The 17,501-nt window shown below is 38.8% G+C and overlaps 1 protein-coding gene across 2 annotated transcripts in view; it reads left to right on the forward strand.

Moving 5' to 3' along the window:
- MEGF10 (multiple EGF like domains 10) overlaps positions 1-17,501 on the forward strand; it is a 370,667-nt gene that overhangs the window by 238,646 nt on the left and 114,520 nt on the right. For both annotated transcript variants that reach the window (XM_068535791.1, XM_068535792.1), the window contains one exon: positions 11,940-12,072. In XM_068535791.1, the coding sequence (XP_068391892.1) occupies positions 11,957-12,072 (116 nt within the window). In that variant the 5' untranslated portion in view covers positions 11,940-11,956. The remainder of the gene's footprint in view (positions 1-11,939; positions 12,073-17,501) is intronic.

A 17,501-nucleotide genomic window follows, 5' to 3' on the forward strand; every position in this document is an offset into this window, starting at 1 on the left:
ATTGCCAAATGCTATGTTAAAAAATAATTATAAAATCATCCTAGAATATACAAAGCTTATAAATACTTGCAGTAAGAGATAACGACTCTTGCAGTGATTTTGCCATTGGAAAATTGCCTTAAGCCCTAAAAAATAATGAAAATAAATTAATGAGAAACATTTCCCATAAGAAGATCAAGCATATTTGGCTGAGAATGAGAGAGAAAAATTAAAATGCCCATAAGAGTTGTAAAATTATGCCCTATTTCAAAGTAACAAAGTCCTCCCCCAGAATTTTTTAAAAATAAAAGGTACTTTAAGTTATATAAGAGATGTACAATGGACTCATAGTACATAAAAATTATTAGTTCTTGAAAAACCCATAATTTGAAATATATGTATTTTCAACAGATTTTTATTTGTTCAATTTACCAACTCCAAATCTTGCTGGAGAAGTTCTACCAGACCCAAACCTTTTTCTTCTTTAAACTAGTTTTCTTTACTTAAATTCTTTATTCAAGTCTACATACTTGACTCTTCTCTATACTTTATTATTCTTTAAAGTTATTTATTCATTCATTTGTTCTTCATTCATTCTTTTGCCCTCCTCTCTGTGAGGTGCTGTTCTAAGTACCAAGGATATTACAAAGAACCAAAAAGGCATCATTGCGCTGAGGAATTGGGGGAATGTCCATTTATCTTTCATCAACTCCTTTGCCTCAGCCATTAGCAAAACTTTTATGAGGCTGTGTCTACTCTGCTCCTTCTGTGCAGAGATTGGGTGGACATAACTCATGGTGAGCTCCTCCTCCTTGGAATGAGAAAGAGCATTCACGAGTTACCTGATTAAAGTCTTGGCCATTTGTCAATATTTTAAAGTTAAACTTTTATAAGAACCCCAGGGCCTATAACTTGTATATTTGTGTTCTGTTAAGACTGGCATCAGCCGCAGAAAAAAAAAGTAATTTCGTCTTTATTATCTTTGTGTGTAGCAATTCATAATATTGTACAAGACAAACTGATAGGATCTTGCATTTTGGTCCAGTATTAGGCTAAGGAGAAGCTATTTATGAAATAGGTTTGTGACTTTGGGCATACACGTAATTTCTCTGGGTCACAGCATCATCGTCTGTGAAATTAGGATACTGGACCGGCTTCCTGCTAACGGTCATCTTCACACAGAAGTCGATGAATCATAGGCATTCTGGAGGTCTATAAGAAAGGCAAATGGAAAATACAACTCTCATTTTAAGTTTCCTTGCCATTAAACCTGCTTTCCTGGCTGATATTTCTGAACAGGAAGTAAAGCGAGAGAGAATCAGTGACCCATCAGTGATCAAAGTTTGACACTGAGCCAGACTAGAACGTCAGTCGCTATACCTTCCTGTCCCCATGGCATCCAGATCCTGGATTTTCCTAAAAATGGCAGAGAGGGACAAATAAGATACAGGGAAATCAGAAGAGAGTGTTATGGATAATGTGAATGAAGGAAGTAGTATGGAGAATGGCTCTTAACTTTCCTATCAATATGAGATTGTTCTCAAACTATTATTCAGGGTCAGACAGGGTCAATTCTTGAATAAAAGGTCTGTCTCGATACCACAGGAAGTGGTGCTGCTGCTTCAGCATGTGGCACTTCATCTACTAAAACAAAGCCCTATTTTTAAGAGTCATAAAGTTGGGGTTTGGGTTGTGGCTTCTTATATTTGCACATAGATGCTGTTGGTGAGGAAGCGGAAGTGGGAGAGATGGCAGCCCCAGCATTTTCTCCAGAATGTCCTGCCAAGTGCAGCTTTGAGTAATTACCTTCTGCCTACTTACACTTCCTCAGCAATTCCCTCACATTTTTTCTCAAATCTTCAAAGCTTTTTGCCCATGTGGGCTTAAAACCATGTGGATAAAAGTGTCCAGACTCTTTTGTGGCAATGCCTGCAGCTAGAGATGTCTGTGGTCACTCTGCATCCTGGTGTGGATTAGTGGTTCAGAACTGAGTAACCCTGGGAAGAATGGCAGTGGAGTTGCGCTGTCATTGATTATTTGAACCATCTGTACAGTCTAAACATGGAAATACCTTATGTACTTTCTAATTCACATTTTCAGTTTTGACGAGGAAGTTGGTTGGTCACTTGAAGAATCTAACTTTGAATGAATTTGCATTTCAAGAGGCTCCAACGCACAGATGGAGTATTATTTTAGGAAGACTATGACTATTATACCTGATGGAGCGGTATTAATAATTTGACTGGAGTTAAGAAACCTGAGTTCTGTGATCTATTGTCAGACTACCCACAGACTAGCTCCGTGATCATGGTCAGGTCATCCTAACTTGGGCCTTCAGTTATTCCGTTCATAAAACGAAAGGATTTTGACTGGATTCCATAAAACCATAAACTATAACTTTCTGTTCTATTTTTTAGCACAAACGCTCTGTGGAACCCAGGATATGTGTAGTGCTCTGGAAAATTTGGGGGAGCGAAATGAATGTTAAAAACTTCAATTATATGGCCTGTTATGAAGTATTAAAAATAGAGGAATGGTATGTGTGTAAGACAGGTGTGTGTGTGTGTGTGTGTGTGTGTGTGTGTGTGTGTGTGTTTGCCTTAATAGAATCTAGATAGATGCAACTGACAGGAGACTCTTCTAAAATCTTGGTTCCATAGAAATTCTTTTCCTCATGGGGTTTGTGTTCCTCTGTTGTCTTCTCTAAGAAATTATCTTTGAGGAAAGTAAGGCTTGACTTGGATTGCTCAGCTGTGCCTAATGGTGAGTGTCTCAGGAATTGAGGGTTAGCACAATGACCTAGAGTTGGACGAGCAGGTTCCCCTTGTCATGCCAGTGATGGGGGCAGATGAACGTCGTCATCTTTCCTACTATAGCAGCATGCACCATTGAAACGGACCTGCCTGAGAGGAGAGGGACTGTGCAAATACTTAGGCTTCCTGTTATCGTTCTGTCCTCTCCCCAGCCCTGTGTGCAAGGAAAGACCTAAGATGCTGATGACACTCAAAGTATCCTGCTGCACATCAGAGAATTCTACTGATATTTTCTCCTCTTACCCTTTAATTTGACTTTTCCTTTCTAAAGGAAATTGCCTTATTTTGTCATTCATTCTGTTTCCGTTGGATTTTTTCCTGCTTGTACTGTGTCAGGGGATTGGTCAAACCTGAAATGTCCAGCTTCTTTAATTAGTATTGTTGGTTGAAAGAAAACAAAAAACAGTAGTCTCCCTTTCTTTCTGGGCTGATCAAGTTCTATTTTCTAGTTCATTTTTCTTATGCACATTTATTCCTGGACTGCCTGAGGTCTCATGAAGTGTTTGGATATTTTACCTTGAGTAAATCTTAAACCATGATATTCAATGCCATTCCTGATCTGGCTCTAAAATTCCTTTTCTACTCACTTGATTTTCTACTCTGTGCTCCAGCCTTGCCCGTTTGCTTTTCCCTCTGGGAAGCTGCTTTCTCTTGCTTTTGCTCCTACTCGTTCCTTTGGGTCCAACCTCCCCTGCTCCATCTACCCAGCACAGCCCTCAATATGCTCTTATCCCCACTCTCCAGCTGGAAATACTTTCTTAACTTCCATACTTATTTTGTAACCTCTTTTGACCCTAATCATAATTTTTATTGCCTTGTTATTACTATCCACATGATACAGCTCTCACATTAGATTAGAAACTCTTGGAGGGCAGAAATGTCCCTGACCAATGTCTGCTGATTGAGAAAACAAATGTTTGTTCTTCAGCAAAGGCTTTGAACAATGTCTATGTGAAACATTGTTAAAATAATTACATTATTAGGACAGTTGATGAAATTTGAATTAGGTCTATAGGTTAGATGGTAGTTTAGCATCAGTGTTAAATTTCCTCAGACAGTTGGGTTATACATAGGTGAATGTTCTTCTTTTTAGAAAATGTAAATTGAAGTATTTAGAAGTATTTGCTTATGTACAAATTACTCTCAAATGGTTAAAGAATATGTATATATATTGCCTATATATGTGTATGTAGATAGAGAGTGATAAAGTAAATGTGGCAGAGTGTTAGCAGCTAGTGAGTCAGGGTGAAGGGCACTCTTTGTTCTATTTTTGTAGCTTTCAAATATATTTGAAATTGTTTTAAAATAAAAAGTTAACAAAATGAAATAATTAAATTTTATATGCCATCTAATCAAAGATAATCACAGAAGACTAGGAATAAAGGAACATGTATTTGTAGATGAAAAATTAACTTATGGAAAAGTCTAGAATCCATTCATTTAATATTTTACAAATGACATTGCACAGATCATGTGATGAACTCTCCAAGTTGTGAAGCAGATCAACTCTTCTGGATAGTCAGATGTTAGATGGTTAAGGATAAATGGCAGGATAATTTGGGATAGTGCTTTGTGTGGAAAAGCAGCAGATGCACCTTAAAACACAGGTATTGTGAGGTCATGCCTCTAGGGACGCAATAAGTCAAAGTGCAATTAGAAGTTGATGAGCTCTTGCCAGGAGTTCTAATGTAGAGAAAAGATTTCAGAAGCATTGCAGGTGGTTTCTTTTGTGTACAACTGATACTGAAGATGCCAACTAAATGGCGGGAATTTTTGAGAGCTATTTTGGAAGTCAAAATATTTTTGGTATAGACATATTGAAATATAGGCATATTGGATATCTATTGCTGTGTAACAAATTACCTCAAAACTTAGTGGCTTAAAACAACAAACATTTATTATCTCACAGTTTATGTGGGTCAGGAATTTGGGAGAAGCTTAGTTGGTGGGTCTGGCTCAGGGTCTCGTGAGGTTGTAGCCGGTATTTCAGCAGGGACTACCGTCTTCTGAAGGTTTGACAGGGGCTGGAGGATCCACTCACATGGCTGTTGGCAGGAGGCCTCAGTTCCTCACTATGTCCATCTCTCTATAGGGCTGCTTGAGTGTCTTAATGACATGGCAGCTGGCTTCCTGCAGAATGGTGATCCAAAAAGCAAGATGGAAACTGCAACGCCTTTGATGACCTAGGTTTGGAAGTTATACTCTGTCAGTTTTGCAATATCCTATTGGGTACATAAGTCTATTCATTGTGAGAAGGGTTTACACAAGACAGAATTCATTGGAGGCCATCCGGGAGGCTGGCTACAACAATAGGGTATAATTAGTGCTGCCAAATCATAGCTGTTGAAAAAGGGAAAGAAGGAGTGTATCTTATAAAAGGGATAAAGGGCTTTTTTGTTGTTGTTGTTGGATGGGCCAAAAAAATTAGAGATCTTCATGTTGGGAAGAATAGGTAGGAATATTACTGAGGAATATTAAATTGTGAGAGTTTAGGAAAATAAATATAATTTTATTTACTGAATTCTGGAATGAGAAGTAGTGTTTGAAGTTTTGAAGTTTGAAGTCTTTTTCTAATAAAGAAGAGATGTATTGTTTTCCCAGTAGGAGATAAAAATAGACTGAACCAAGAAAATGTAACTGGGATTGAGAATGGTTTAAACCCCAAACAGCCCTCCCAGATATCAACCCTATTTTCTAGTATGTCTCCCAATCCTGCCAATTCTTTCTTTCATTGCTTTCTCGCATACTTCCCATTCCTGAGGCTACCACCCTGGGACAGGCGATCCCATGTTACACCCGAAGACACTAACCTCCACTCACTTTCTTTGCCACCAGGAGGCAATCCCTTGGTTGGATTTTGAACACCTACTCTGTGTTAATCTTCAAAACACCTCTTTCATCAAATAATGCACCCTGCTCATAGACTTAAGTGTATTCCACTGCTGACAGAATAAAACCATCTGAACTCCTTAGCCTGGGGCTCCAGACCCTTCATCAAGAAGCTCTACCTTCCTTTCTAGCACTGCTTCTCATGATTCCTTACAAGACCTCCTGCTCTCCACTCTCAGGGCTTGATTCACACTTTTCTCTCTGCTTCGTGGCCCTTCCCCATTATATTCATTTACCCAAAGGCTTCCTTTAATCCTGATGTGATGCTGAGGGCAGATCGTAGATGTTGCAGTCATCAGCCAGCCATGTTCGAATCACTGCTCTGTTTTAATTGATTTCAAGTGAAACATTTAATCTCAGCCAATGAGATTATGCAAGTGAGGTGCAAGGTACAAGGTAGGCACTCAGTGATTTCTAGTTTTTCTCCTTTTGGAAACTTTCTTTTCAAGTTTGACCTCTTTCATGAGCCTTCACTGCTCACATCGATTTTTCTATCTTCTTAAAACTCTGGCAATTCTTTCTACATTGAGTCATTTGACAAATAATTATATTTTATTTATAATCTTCCTCCCTAGTAGATTTTGAACTACTGAAGCTAGAGACCATGCTTTATAAGTCATAATACTCCCCACAGTTGCTTGCACTTAGATCCTCAGTGAGTACTGTTTGTGGACTTTTTTCCATATGTTGTAGGGGATGGATTTACAGGGATGTTGTAGAGTACTTTCCAAAGTTGATGATGAGCGGGTGACCATGGCCTCCCCAAAACTCTCCCTTAATGCCACCTAGATTACACCTGTGGGGCGGCTGGTTAAGTAGGTGAGGCTGTACCTCTATGTTACCCCAGCAGCTCTTTCAGTCTTAATCCTTAATTGTGGCTGCATCCTGCTGCGTTGAGACGGCCAACGGTTGTGGCCGTTCTCCGTGTGGTGTGAGCCCCTCAGGGTATCTCAGTGCCTGGCAGCCTCAGGGGTTTGCCCAGTTTTTGCTTGATGTGAAGTGCTCAGTGAATGCCAGAACTGATATTAAACACCCACTTTGTGCTAATGTGTTGGGATTTTTTTTGGTTGTTTATAAAATCCTTATAAGTTTATAAAATAGGATTTGAGAATATTTTTCTTTTTTTAAATGTTAATAGCCACACTCATTTAACTTTTATTATTAGAAGCTTCCAAGGAATGCTGGGGGGCTGCCATTACAACATGATTTAGTTTGACTTAGAAGCATATCTTGGTTGTGGTATTTGATGTTAGCAAAATGATGTGAGGATCCCCAGATGAAAATAGATAGCATTGTACTGCTTCCAGTGTGTAGTTATGCTTGAGTAAATTAATACGCTATTAGAATAACTAGCTTTGGGTGGTGAAAATAGAAATCAGGACAGTGCCTCAGGGATTCCTTTTATCGGTGAAGTAGTATTTCCCATGGAAGTCCTCGTCTGAGGTTGTTCTTGGGGCAACCAGCAAGCGTTACTCTTTTGACATCTTGACTACCCTGAAGCTGGACCTTTGATACTCTATTCACAGGTTCAGAGCTCCAGGAAGCATACAGCACATCTGGGCAGCCTTTCTGAGTGATTCAAGGTAAAGCTAGTACATCCTTTATAGATAACGTGATAGAGTGATCAGTAGACTAGGTGACTCTTGGTATCCAGAGGGGAAATTGTGGGAATGTGGCTGTTCTTAATCAATAAATCACTTTTCATCGAGAGAACTGTGAGAGGATTTTAGAGTAGTGAGCTTGAAAAAACAATGGGTAAGGGCATCCAAGTTATTTCTATGTGTGCACTTAATGATTCTAGTAAGGAAATAGATTTTAGAGCCAGAAAGAATTGTCTGGAATCATTTATCCTTCTGTTGTTGCAAAAATAAATTAGCAAGTCAACGCCCCAGTATTTATTTCTCCCTAACACACTGATAACGAAACTACTCCCTGTCATCACAACTCGGACTCATCCATTGTAAGGATTTTATTCAACCTGATTGTTTATTGAGGTTTTTGTAGTAGAATAAGCAAAGCCTGCCTTCCCAGTAGGCAGTAAGAGTTAACTCTGCCTGCTGTGTTTCCTCTTTCTAATAGGAGCACTTTAGCGATGCTAATCAGTTCTACTGATTTTCTGTTTTGATTTTTCCATAATAATTAAGTGAATGATATGGAATGCAATCAAGTTTGGCACTAGGGGGTTCATGCAAATGTCTCTTTATTTTTTTACATTTAAAATTTTGTTGAACGTAACCATGAGGAAAATTATTTGAAGGCAAAGACTGGGTGGGTAGGGGTAGCTCAATATCCAAGTTAGAGTTTTGAATATTTTCAAAATGTCTGTTTCAAGGAAGCATATCACCACTGTGTTGCCTTTTTTTTTCAGTTGAAATAATGCTATTTTTTAAAGATTGTATTTTGTTTTCATTTGCGCTCTAAGATTATAGTGTCAGACAAGCTGGCACAGCTTAAAAGAGAAATGAGGAAGAAAAATGTTTATTGAAGTTTTTTCCTTCAGGACAGACACAAAGGAAAAAAGTACACACATTTACTCATCAAAACCTATAGAAGAAAACAAATCAAAAAGGGAAAAGTTATATGAATTGCCTTACCCACTTGTTTTGATTGCCTATCAGTGACAAGACAAACAAAAGGAAGGACCACCCATGTTTCTGAATATAGGGAAATGTTGCATTTCTATACTCCTTTACAGCTCATTGGCACATTTGTGAAATGTCTTCTCCCCCTACCATGTATCAATATAACATATGAATTATTTTCTCAAATGGCTTTAATCAATTCATGTGAGTTTGCACGATCCCTTCTTCTTGATTTAGCAATTCTTTTTGCTTTGAACATTTTATACTTTAATGTAGATTATTCTAGAACTCAGTTAATTTTCTAATTTTGATTTGGAAAATGCTTTGGGAATAAGAGACCGAGTGGCATATATACAAATTTAAATGTACTGATATTTTCCCTTCCGTGAATGCCGCCGGCAACTTTGCAGTGCAGTTTGATTGTTCTGTATGCTGAATTTCAGAAGCAATAAGGAGGTGACCAAATTCTGCTTTTTCTTTTTTTTCTGCCATCCCCTTCGTGAGGTTAAACCCTTCACAGTGCCATGCATCAAGTGCAAAACAAAAAGAGATACCAAATTAACGCTAAAATTTTTACATTAAAACAGAACACAGGGACTTCCCTGGTGGCTCAGTGGTTAAGAATCCGCCTGCCAATGCAGGGGACACGGGTTCGAGCCCTGGTCCGGGAAGATCCCACATGCCGCAGACCAACTAAGCCCATGAGTCACAACTGCTGAGCCTGCGTGCTGCAACTACTGAAGCCCACGAACCTAGAGCCTGTGCTCTGCAACGAGCAAAGCCACCGCAGTGAGAAGCCCGAGCACCGCAATGAAGAGTAGCCCCCACTGGCTGCAACCAGAGAAAGCCCGCGGGCAGCAACGAAGACCCAGCGCAACCAAAAATAAAATAAATAAATAAATTTATTTTTTAAAAAAAGAGAGAGAACACAGCCTCATCCTTTTTCTTGGCAGTTTGATTCATTGCTTCCAGCAATTTCCAACTTTACAGACTAAACATTTCTAATTGGGAAATGGATGGTTTGAGTCTGAGTTGGTCACTCAGGATATAAACTTTCCAATTTGGGGTAATTGTTTGTGAGTGGTTGGCAGATTACTGCTGACCAGCTCTTGTTTTGTCTTTAGGAAAGAATGAAAGTTAAGATACATATTTCACACTTCATTGAAACAGAACACTTACCTGACATAGATAAGGCAATGAGACAGAGAGATATTTGCCATGCTTATTTGTTACAACCAAAATATAAAAGGTTTACTTTTTTTGATGGATGAGGAAACCATCACAGTATATTACATGTCCTTAACTGTGAAATTGGAATGATAAAAATACCTACGTAAGTTACTGTGCAGATTAAATAGGTAATTCACGTAAAAGGTTCAGCACTGTGCCTGGCACAGAGTAATAGGTCAGGAAATGTTAGCTGTTATTGTTTATCATCATCATCATCATCATTACGTTGTATTTATTTCTGTTAAGTAGCATAGCTTCTTTAATTATATCATGTTAAGCTTCAGATCTTACAACTTCATGATGGTTAGCCTGTGAGAAACATCAGTAATTTGAATTAATTTATAAGCAATATTTTGGCTACTCATTTATGCTTTATATGTTGAAATTATTTCATGATGATTGAAATCTCCCTCTTAAAGATTTCACTACCTCTCATAGTGGCTTACACTATCTTTTAATTATCCTACAAATCCATGGCGTTTATTCCTTATTCCAAATCAAACATTTTCTTTTGTTTTAGCCTTTGTGGATTTAGAGGTAGGTTACTTGTCATAATATACTTAATATACTTGTGCTTATAACAATCTTGATTTTAAAGAACTTAATACTTCCTCATTTAATCTGTTGTCTGGAATCTGAAGGATAAACTATTTCCTAAGGTTAGGTGTTTGCCCATATTGTTGTTTATTATTTGTTTGTTTTAAGATAAACTTACCTTTTAAAACCACAAAATTATTATTCAATGAATTTGGTTCCCAGATACCAAAAACTGGTAACCTCATGGTGTGGAAAGTTAGTACAACTTCTCAAAATGCCAGCTCTCACCCAGAAAATAACTGCTTAGTCCCATAATCTGACCAGTTGTTACTAGTTTCACTAGTTTACCAACAAGCAGGCTAATGCTTGTTTTCTTTTTAATTAGTATATGGATTTTTTTTTTTTTTTTTTTTTTTGGCCTCACAGCATGTGGGATCTTAGTTCCCTGACCAGGGATTGAACCCGCGTCTCTTGCATTGGAAGCGATGAGTCTTAACCACTGGACCGCCAGGGAAATCCTGGATCAGCTATTTCTATGTCCATTTTTATAATGATTATATAAAATCATTTTATATAGTGTGACAAACTTTTCCTCCTTACTAAGGGCCAAGTTCCCCACACCCCTGCCCTCCCCTGCCTCCAAGGAGGAGGGCTTCTGTGCTTCCATCTCCATGAGGGGCTCACCCTCCACCCAAGGGGCCTTATCAGACATCCCTCCTCGCTGTTACTCCCACATCAATCACCAAGTCCTGTCTATTTCACCTCCTGAAAAACTCCCAGAGTCACTCAGTTCCCTGCAACCCCAGTGTTACTTCCTTATTTCACTCGCAGTCGTGTCTCACCGGACCTCCCTCTAATAGTCTCCTCCTGCAGGTCCCTCACCCCCTGAAGCCAGTGATCTTTCGAATGTCACCCTGTAGCCTTTCCTAGCTCTCTGTAGTCCTCGGATGAGGTTCACGTACTTTGCAATGTCTTATAAAACCCATGGTGATACGCCCCATATCTTTCTCCAGCTGAGCTAGTTTGAGCTCCCTAAGTGTGCCTGACCTTCCCTCACCTCCGTTCCCTCTGTCTGGAACATCTCCTCCCTCTTCTTCTGTCTCCTTTGCAGGCCTAACTCTTCTGAAGATATGTTGCTAATTGTTTTTCCTTTTTGGTCTTTCTTCCTCTCAATAGTAATACCAGATTCATTTTTTCTAACACTGACCGCCAAACACCTTTACACTTTTTTCTATACACCTATGTAGAAACCTCTATAAAACAGCTGGTTTTGTCTCTGTTCAGCAGATGGGGAGACAGAAGCACTAAATATAAGAAATGTAAATCACGATTATTAAATTATAAAGATCTTGATGGGCTGGGACAGGAACTAGATCTGTGTTTTATGTCCAGTGTTTGCACGGTGCCTAGGATAGAGTGGGCATTCAGTGTACATTGAATGAATTATTGAATGACTCTCAGTTTAAGCCTGAGGTGCCTCTCTCTTGAGTCAATGGAGCTTCTGTTTCATTATTTATCCTCTAGGACAAATGAGGCCAGATTCCTCTGTGTGCCCTCTTCTTCCAGAAGGGAAATATGCCTGGTGAGAGAATCTGGAAGACTGTTTTGCTCTGAGCTGTCTGGGTAGATTCCTTTAATGTTGGCTGGCATGGATGAGAAGGTCTTTTGTTATGGTGGCAATTAATGATGATTTGCAGTTTTTAGTAATTTACAAAATGGTGGCCATCCTGACAACATAAGAAGCATCTCTCTCTCCTGGACCATGAAAGCTGGTGACCCATCTTAAATCCAAGACTCGTGATGCATGTTTCAGCCCTAGTAACAACTGGTACTGAATAGTTGATGTACTCAGAAGAATTCTGTTTGGGTCATTTTAACGCATCTTTAATTTGGATTTTTTTTCTCGTAGGCTGTTCTTCAGAAACAATGGTTATTTCTTTGAACTCATGCCTGGGCTTTATCTGTATACTGTTATGCCCCTGGATCAGGACAGCATCATCTCTGAACCTTGAAGACCCTAATGTGTGTAGCCACTGGGAAAGGTAATGGTTTTGAAAGTAGTCTGAGAAATAATTTCTGATAGATTCCTTTATTTACTATCATTATCAGTACGATATATAAAATTAGAATTTGAGAAGAGATTATAAAATTACTTTTATGTAAAAATCATTAGTTATATGTAATAATTAGATAGTATAATTCACCTTGGTCTTAGAGAATATATATTATGTGAAGAAAACTTGATATACTGATTCTAACACAGGTGCAGTTGTAAGACCAAGGAAAACATTAATAGATCGATTAAAATGACCTCCCTAAGGTCTTCTCCCTGCTCTGTATCTATTTGCAATAATTTGGTGGAACTGGACTTATGCATGGGAACCAATGCGCGAGCAGTGGAAGACAGTGTGGAATAATATCCTAGAGTGTTGAAATGAATGGCATAAAAAATTGTGCAGTAGGTGGCCTGAAAGGGAAACATGATTTCTGGAGGAACTGGCAAGGCTGCATGGAAGTATTGTCCCCTGAGATGTCTTTGAAGACCTGAATAAATGAGTAGATGGCAGTGATTGGGTGGGGTTCTAGGATGGAAGGTAGTTTGAAACCAGTGCCATGCAGACCACTAAGGGCTGTGCCCAGTAAAACTAGAGTCAGTACAGGATTGAGGAGGGCAAGATTGAATAGATTATATGAAAGCAGATGATGTAGTATCCAGATCTGGGTGATTTGCAGTAGGAAATACAGAGGAAGTACAAAATAATAGGTCATCTTATAGTCCCTTTTGGAACACAGAAACAGCACAAACCATTTAGTGATACTGCAGTGCAGTCAAATGCAGTTTACTTGCTCTCACATGCTACTTGCATTCCTAGGAAAGTGTGTATCTTTATCCGAAATTAACATTGCACTTGCAAGTTTTTCAAGCAAATAGAAGGTGTCAAGTACTAGAGATTAATACATATTTGTAATAGCTGTAAGTTCAATGACATCAAACTCTTGTTCTCTTTTTCCTGTCACCCTCAGCATCATGATGAGTACACCACAGAGTAAACATTCTAATTGCTGTGTCACCCACTGGTAGGATGCACAAAGCTCAGAGTCTTTCAAGCACAGCAGCTGTATTATTCTAGGGGCACACTGGTTCCTCACTCATAGCATTAGTTTTCGGTGAGGGCTCGTCCCCATCTCCAGTGGCAGTATTACATTCAGGGTAACAAAAACATATTTTCCTGATCGATCAATAGAGTTATGTAGCCTTATGAAACTTTAAGCTGTAGAGGAAATATGTATGTGTAATAAAGTTCTATATATTTGTGCTATTCACTATGCTATATAGAATTTAAGGGTAGGGACCTCCTATTAATTCTCTTTATAATTTTCACAGAACCACTCATAAAACATTTCACCAGCAAAGTACATAATAAATATGATTAAAGTAATAAAAATGAATTGATGAATACATGAATAAGAACATATCAAATTTAGAAGAGGGAGAGTCCATTGGTGGTTGAACATCTTGGAGGATGATAGCTTTGGAATGGGAGGAAAAATCAAATTTGTTAGGTACTGTGAGATAAGAATCGAGAGATCTTGGTAATACATTAACTATGGATGTGAAAGAGGCAGAAAAGGCTGAGATTTAGAACCTGCTGTGAAAGAGTGGAGGTGTCATTGCACATATGGAAAAATAAAAAGAAGAGAGGTGATTTGACAGGGAAGAGATTATTGTGGTTTTATCATGTTGTATTGATATGATCAGTTTGAAATATGGGCCTGGATGAATGTTTAACTTTTCATTTAAACAAAACATTAAAAAGATATTTCCCCCAGTGCTGTTTGTTGTTGTTTTTTTTTTACTTATTGGCTGTGTTGGGTCTTCGTTGCTGCACGCGGGCTTTCTCTAGTTGCCGTGAGCAGGGGCTACTCTTCGTTGCGGTGCGAGGGCTTCTCATTGCTGTGGCTTCTTTTGTTGCGGAGCACAGGTTCTCGGCGCACAGGCTTCAGTAGTTGTGGCTCGAGGGCTCTAGAGCGCAGGCTCAGTAGTTGTGGCGCACGAGCTTAGTTGCTCCGCGGCATGTGGGATCTTCCCAGACCAGGGCTAAAACCTGTGTCCCCTGCATTGGCAGGCGGATTCTTAACCACTGCGCCACCAGGGAAGCCTTCCTCCCCCCCGCCCCCCAGTTTGTTTTGACATTGTCCTATCTTATAATCGTCATGGACAAAAAGGCCTTATGAAATATAAGAACGAGTATTGGCTTAGCCCTGTTTTTTTCACTTAAGAAGTCCAATGATCTTGGATGAGTCTCTTAACATCATCCAATTCAAAGATTTATTGTGAAACTTGCATCAAATAATGTACGAACGATGTTTTGTAAAATAAAAAGTGCTGGATGAATGTAAAAAAAAAAGAAAAGAGAAATATGGGCCTGAAAGTGTTTGGGAATATAGATTTGGGAGTCTCCAGCATGATGAGAGAACAGATGAGCTCCCCGAGGGAAAGGCTACAAAGAGAAAAGAATCCAAGACTTCAAGTAATCCAGCATCCACTCAGATGTACACGTTTTGTCCTGATTTCTTGCTCAATATTTAACCATACTTACCAACACATAATTGCATTGTTCTGTTCACCATTTTAAATTCCCAATGTCTAAAACACTGCCTTGCGTATGGCATGTGCTCAGTGAATAATTGTTGAGGAGTAAACTCACCTTCTGGTAGGAAAGGAAATGACTAAATATGGACATCAGTAGTGGGGGTGGGGAGGGGGGGAGAGATAGAGAAGGGGCACATTAATTTCTAAACCTAATATAATTCCACTGTTGTACAGGTGATTAGAGTAACCGCTAAAATACTCACTAATGGGGAAGAAATTCAGTGTGGAAAAATAGGAAAATGATGGAGATTTTTTTCCTCTCTGTATTTTTCCTATAAACTGCAAGAAAGAAAAATTGACAGCTGCAATCTTCTTATTGATACATTTTCTGTTATAAGGCTAGATAATGATTCTTTGAAGAAAGGTTAAAAAAAAGTGGAATTGTTTTGGCAAGAATGGAGAAAAGGAGTATAAATTAAAATGATCAAATAAAGGTGCAGCTGACAGGTTCTCCTGTATTTTCAAAAACTGAAATGAGCTTGAATTGAAACAGGGAGAGGAAGATTAGCTTCAAGGACAAAATTCCTGGTAGTAGGGCCAAGTAGTGCTCATTGTAGGTTTTCCTTACACTAAAACCCACCTGTCACCAATGGTTCCAAGCCACGGAATCACCTGCAGCCTTGCTTCTCAGTGTGGTCTGTGGAGCTGCAGCGGCAGGAACCTCAGCTGGGAGCTTGTTGGAAATGCAGACTCTCAGGTCCCTCCTCAGACCTACTGAATCATTTATTTTCAAATAAAAGTATGCCTCATTTTAATGCAGCAATTGTGATTCTTAGAAGCTGTACATGAAAGGAAATGAAGGAAAATTAAATCATTTAAAATACACAAGGGATGCTTGTTATTAAAGGAATTCTGCACAGCATCCTTTTGGAAAATGAATAACTCCATGAATCATCTGTTCCTTCTCCCCATCTCCTTTCCCTGTTGTGTGAGTTTAAGTATTTCCATCTAATGGGGTTTCTTCTAAAGAAGGCGCAAATGAAGAGAAGCCATTCTCTGCCCAACCCCTTGGGGGTGGGACACAGGAGTGGTAATAATTGAAGCTGCATTCCTGAAGCGAGCAGAGATAAGAAATGATAATTATTACCATATTTGATTAAAGTAACAAGATAATTTAGGCAGATGAAATGTAATTAACCACTTTGGAATGTGTCCAAGTGATGATGGCTTTTCCCGCCTGTTCTTTGACCTTAAATTAAATCTTGTTGGGGTTCCTCCCTGGACAATACTTAGTAGTTTAAAATCACAGTGATGATATGTTTTCAGTGTGTTTGAGAAGATTAAACAAACAAGCAGGAGATAAAGGGTTTTGCATCTTGATGCTGAAAATAGTGTAGAATTGGGACCAGATTCCTTTTATACCACAGTTTGCCACTCACTGTCTGCTTTAGAAGCTTTCAATATTCTACAACATCTGAGAGGGGACAGAGGTACAGGATGCTGTCTGGGGGTCTTGGTGTTAGTACCGGCTCTAGACTGACCACTAGCACTGGGAGCTCGGTGTGGCTTATTTGTGATGAAAATGGGATTGGACTAGACAATCGAGAAGGTTGCTTCCCATTCTGTGACTTTAAGAGCAGCTGCGGATGAACAGGGAGGTGTGGACTATCAAGAGGTACTAATTAAGTTCAAACAACAGCCCTAAGGACCAGAGGAAGTCATCCAGTTCTCAGAGACATTTCCCTTCATGATGCGGGCACACAGCTTCCAGCAAGTGGCCCCTTGAAAAGTGACAACAACTTAATTGTCTAATGATAGGTGGGTATTGAGCAAATTAGGTGTAGTCGTGAGTATTTGGTAGTCATAATTTGAAAACTATTTACTAACATGGAAAAATGCTTATGATAGTCTTAAATTTAAAAAGTAGGTTTAAAATTATGTGTATAGCATGAGTATGAAAATATAAAAACAAAAAAACAAAACTATAAAAACTAAAAACCCTAGGGATGGTAAAAGAAGTACAGCAAAATGCTATGTGTGGTTAGGTAAGAGTTATACAATTCTCTCCCTCTCTTCTTAAAAATTTGTTTTCCAGATTTTCTAGTGTGATTATAATATCATTAAAAATGAAAAGTAAAAAAGAGAGATTGTTTAGAAAAGAAAAAGAGTGTATGAAAAAGAACAGAAAAGAAATTTGGGTTGAAAAGGCTTAGAACCCTTCTCCCGTAAACTTAAGTGGAAGCCTCAGTAGCTGATCAATGTGAAAAGTAATTTATATTCGGTCTGTTCTTCATTGAGTTTGAGACTGAATAATTCTAATGAGAAGCGTCAAGACTGAAGAGAAATGCTCAACCATAGTGAATTTTACACTTTGATTTTCCCCAAACTCTATATATTTCTCTATTAAAGTAAGAGCAGGTTATTTTTAGCATTTACGTGCTGGCCTCTCTTGAGAGCAATTTGAGGGCAGGAATTGCATAGAATTTATTCAATAAACATTTGTTGAATTGGAATCCTTAATGGTTTGATTATCCTTTTATAGAGAAGAGCTTTTTTATATCCTAAAAGCAGAGAAGCATCCTGCAAATTAAGCTATTGGTGAGCAGCAAATGTCCAGAAGAGGAAACTCATGTACTTTAACATTTTCTCTTACTGAAGAAACCTTCCAGGCTGCTAGAAATTAGTGAAAACACTTTTCACGTTTGCTTGTGGAGTCAGCTCCCCCATCACATCCAATGGCGTGTGTTTGGCCAGGGTCCCTTAGTTGATTATCACTTTTGCTCTCCAAGCCATTCAGATCTTAACACTTAACATGGCCTGTGAAATTTTGTGGGAATACTGCATCAGGCCTACTTCTAACAAACCAATTTAGTTCAG

This window comes from Eschrichtius robustus, chromosome 2, assembly GCF_028021215.1.
Source record: "Eschrichtius robustus isolate mEscRob2 chromosome 2, mEscRob2.pri, whole genome shotgun sequence".
In the NCBI taxonomy this organism is placed as follows: Eukaryota; Metazoa; Chordata; class Mammalia; order Artiodactyla; family Eschrichtiidae; genus Eschrichtius; species Eschrichtius robustus.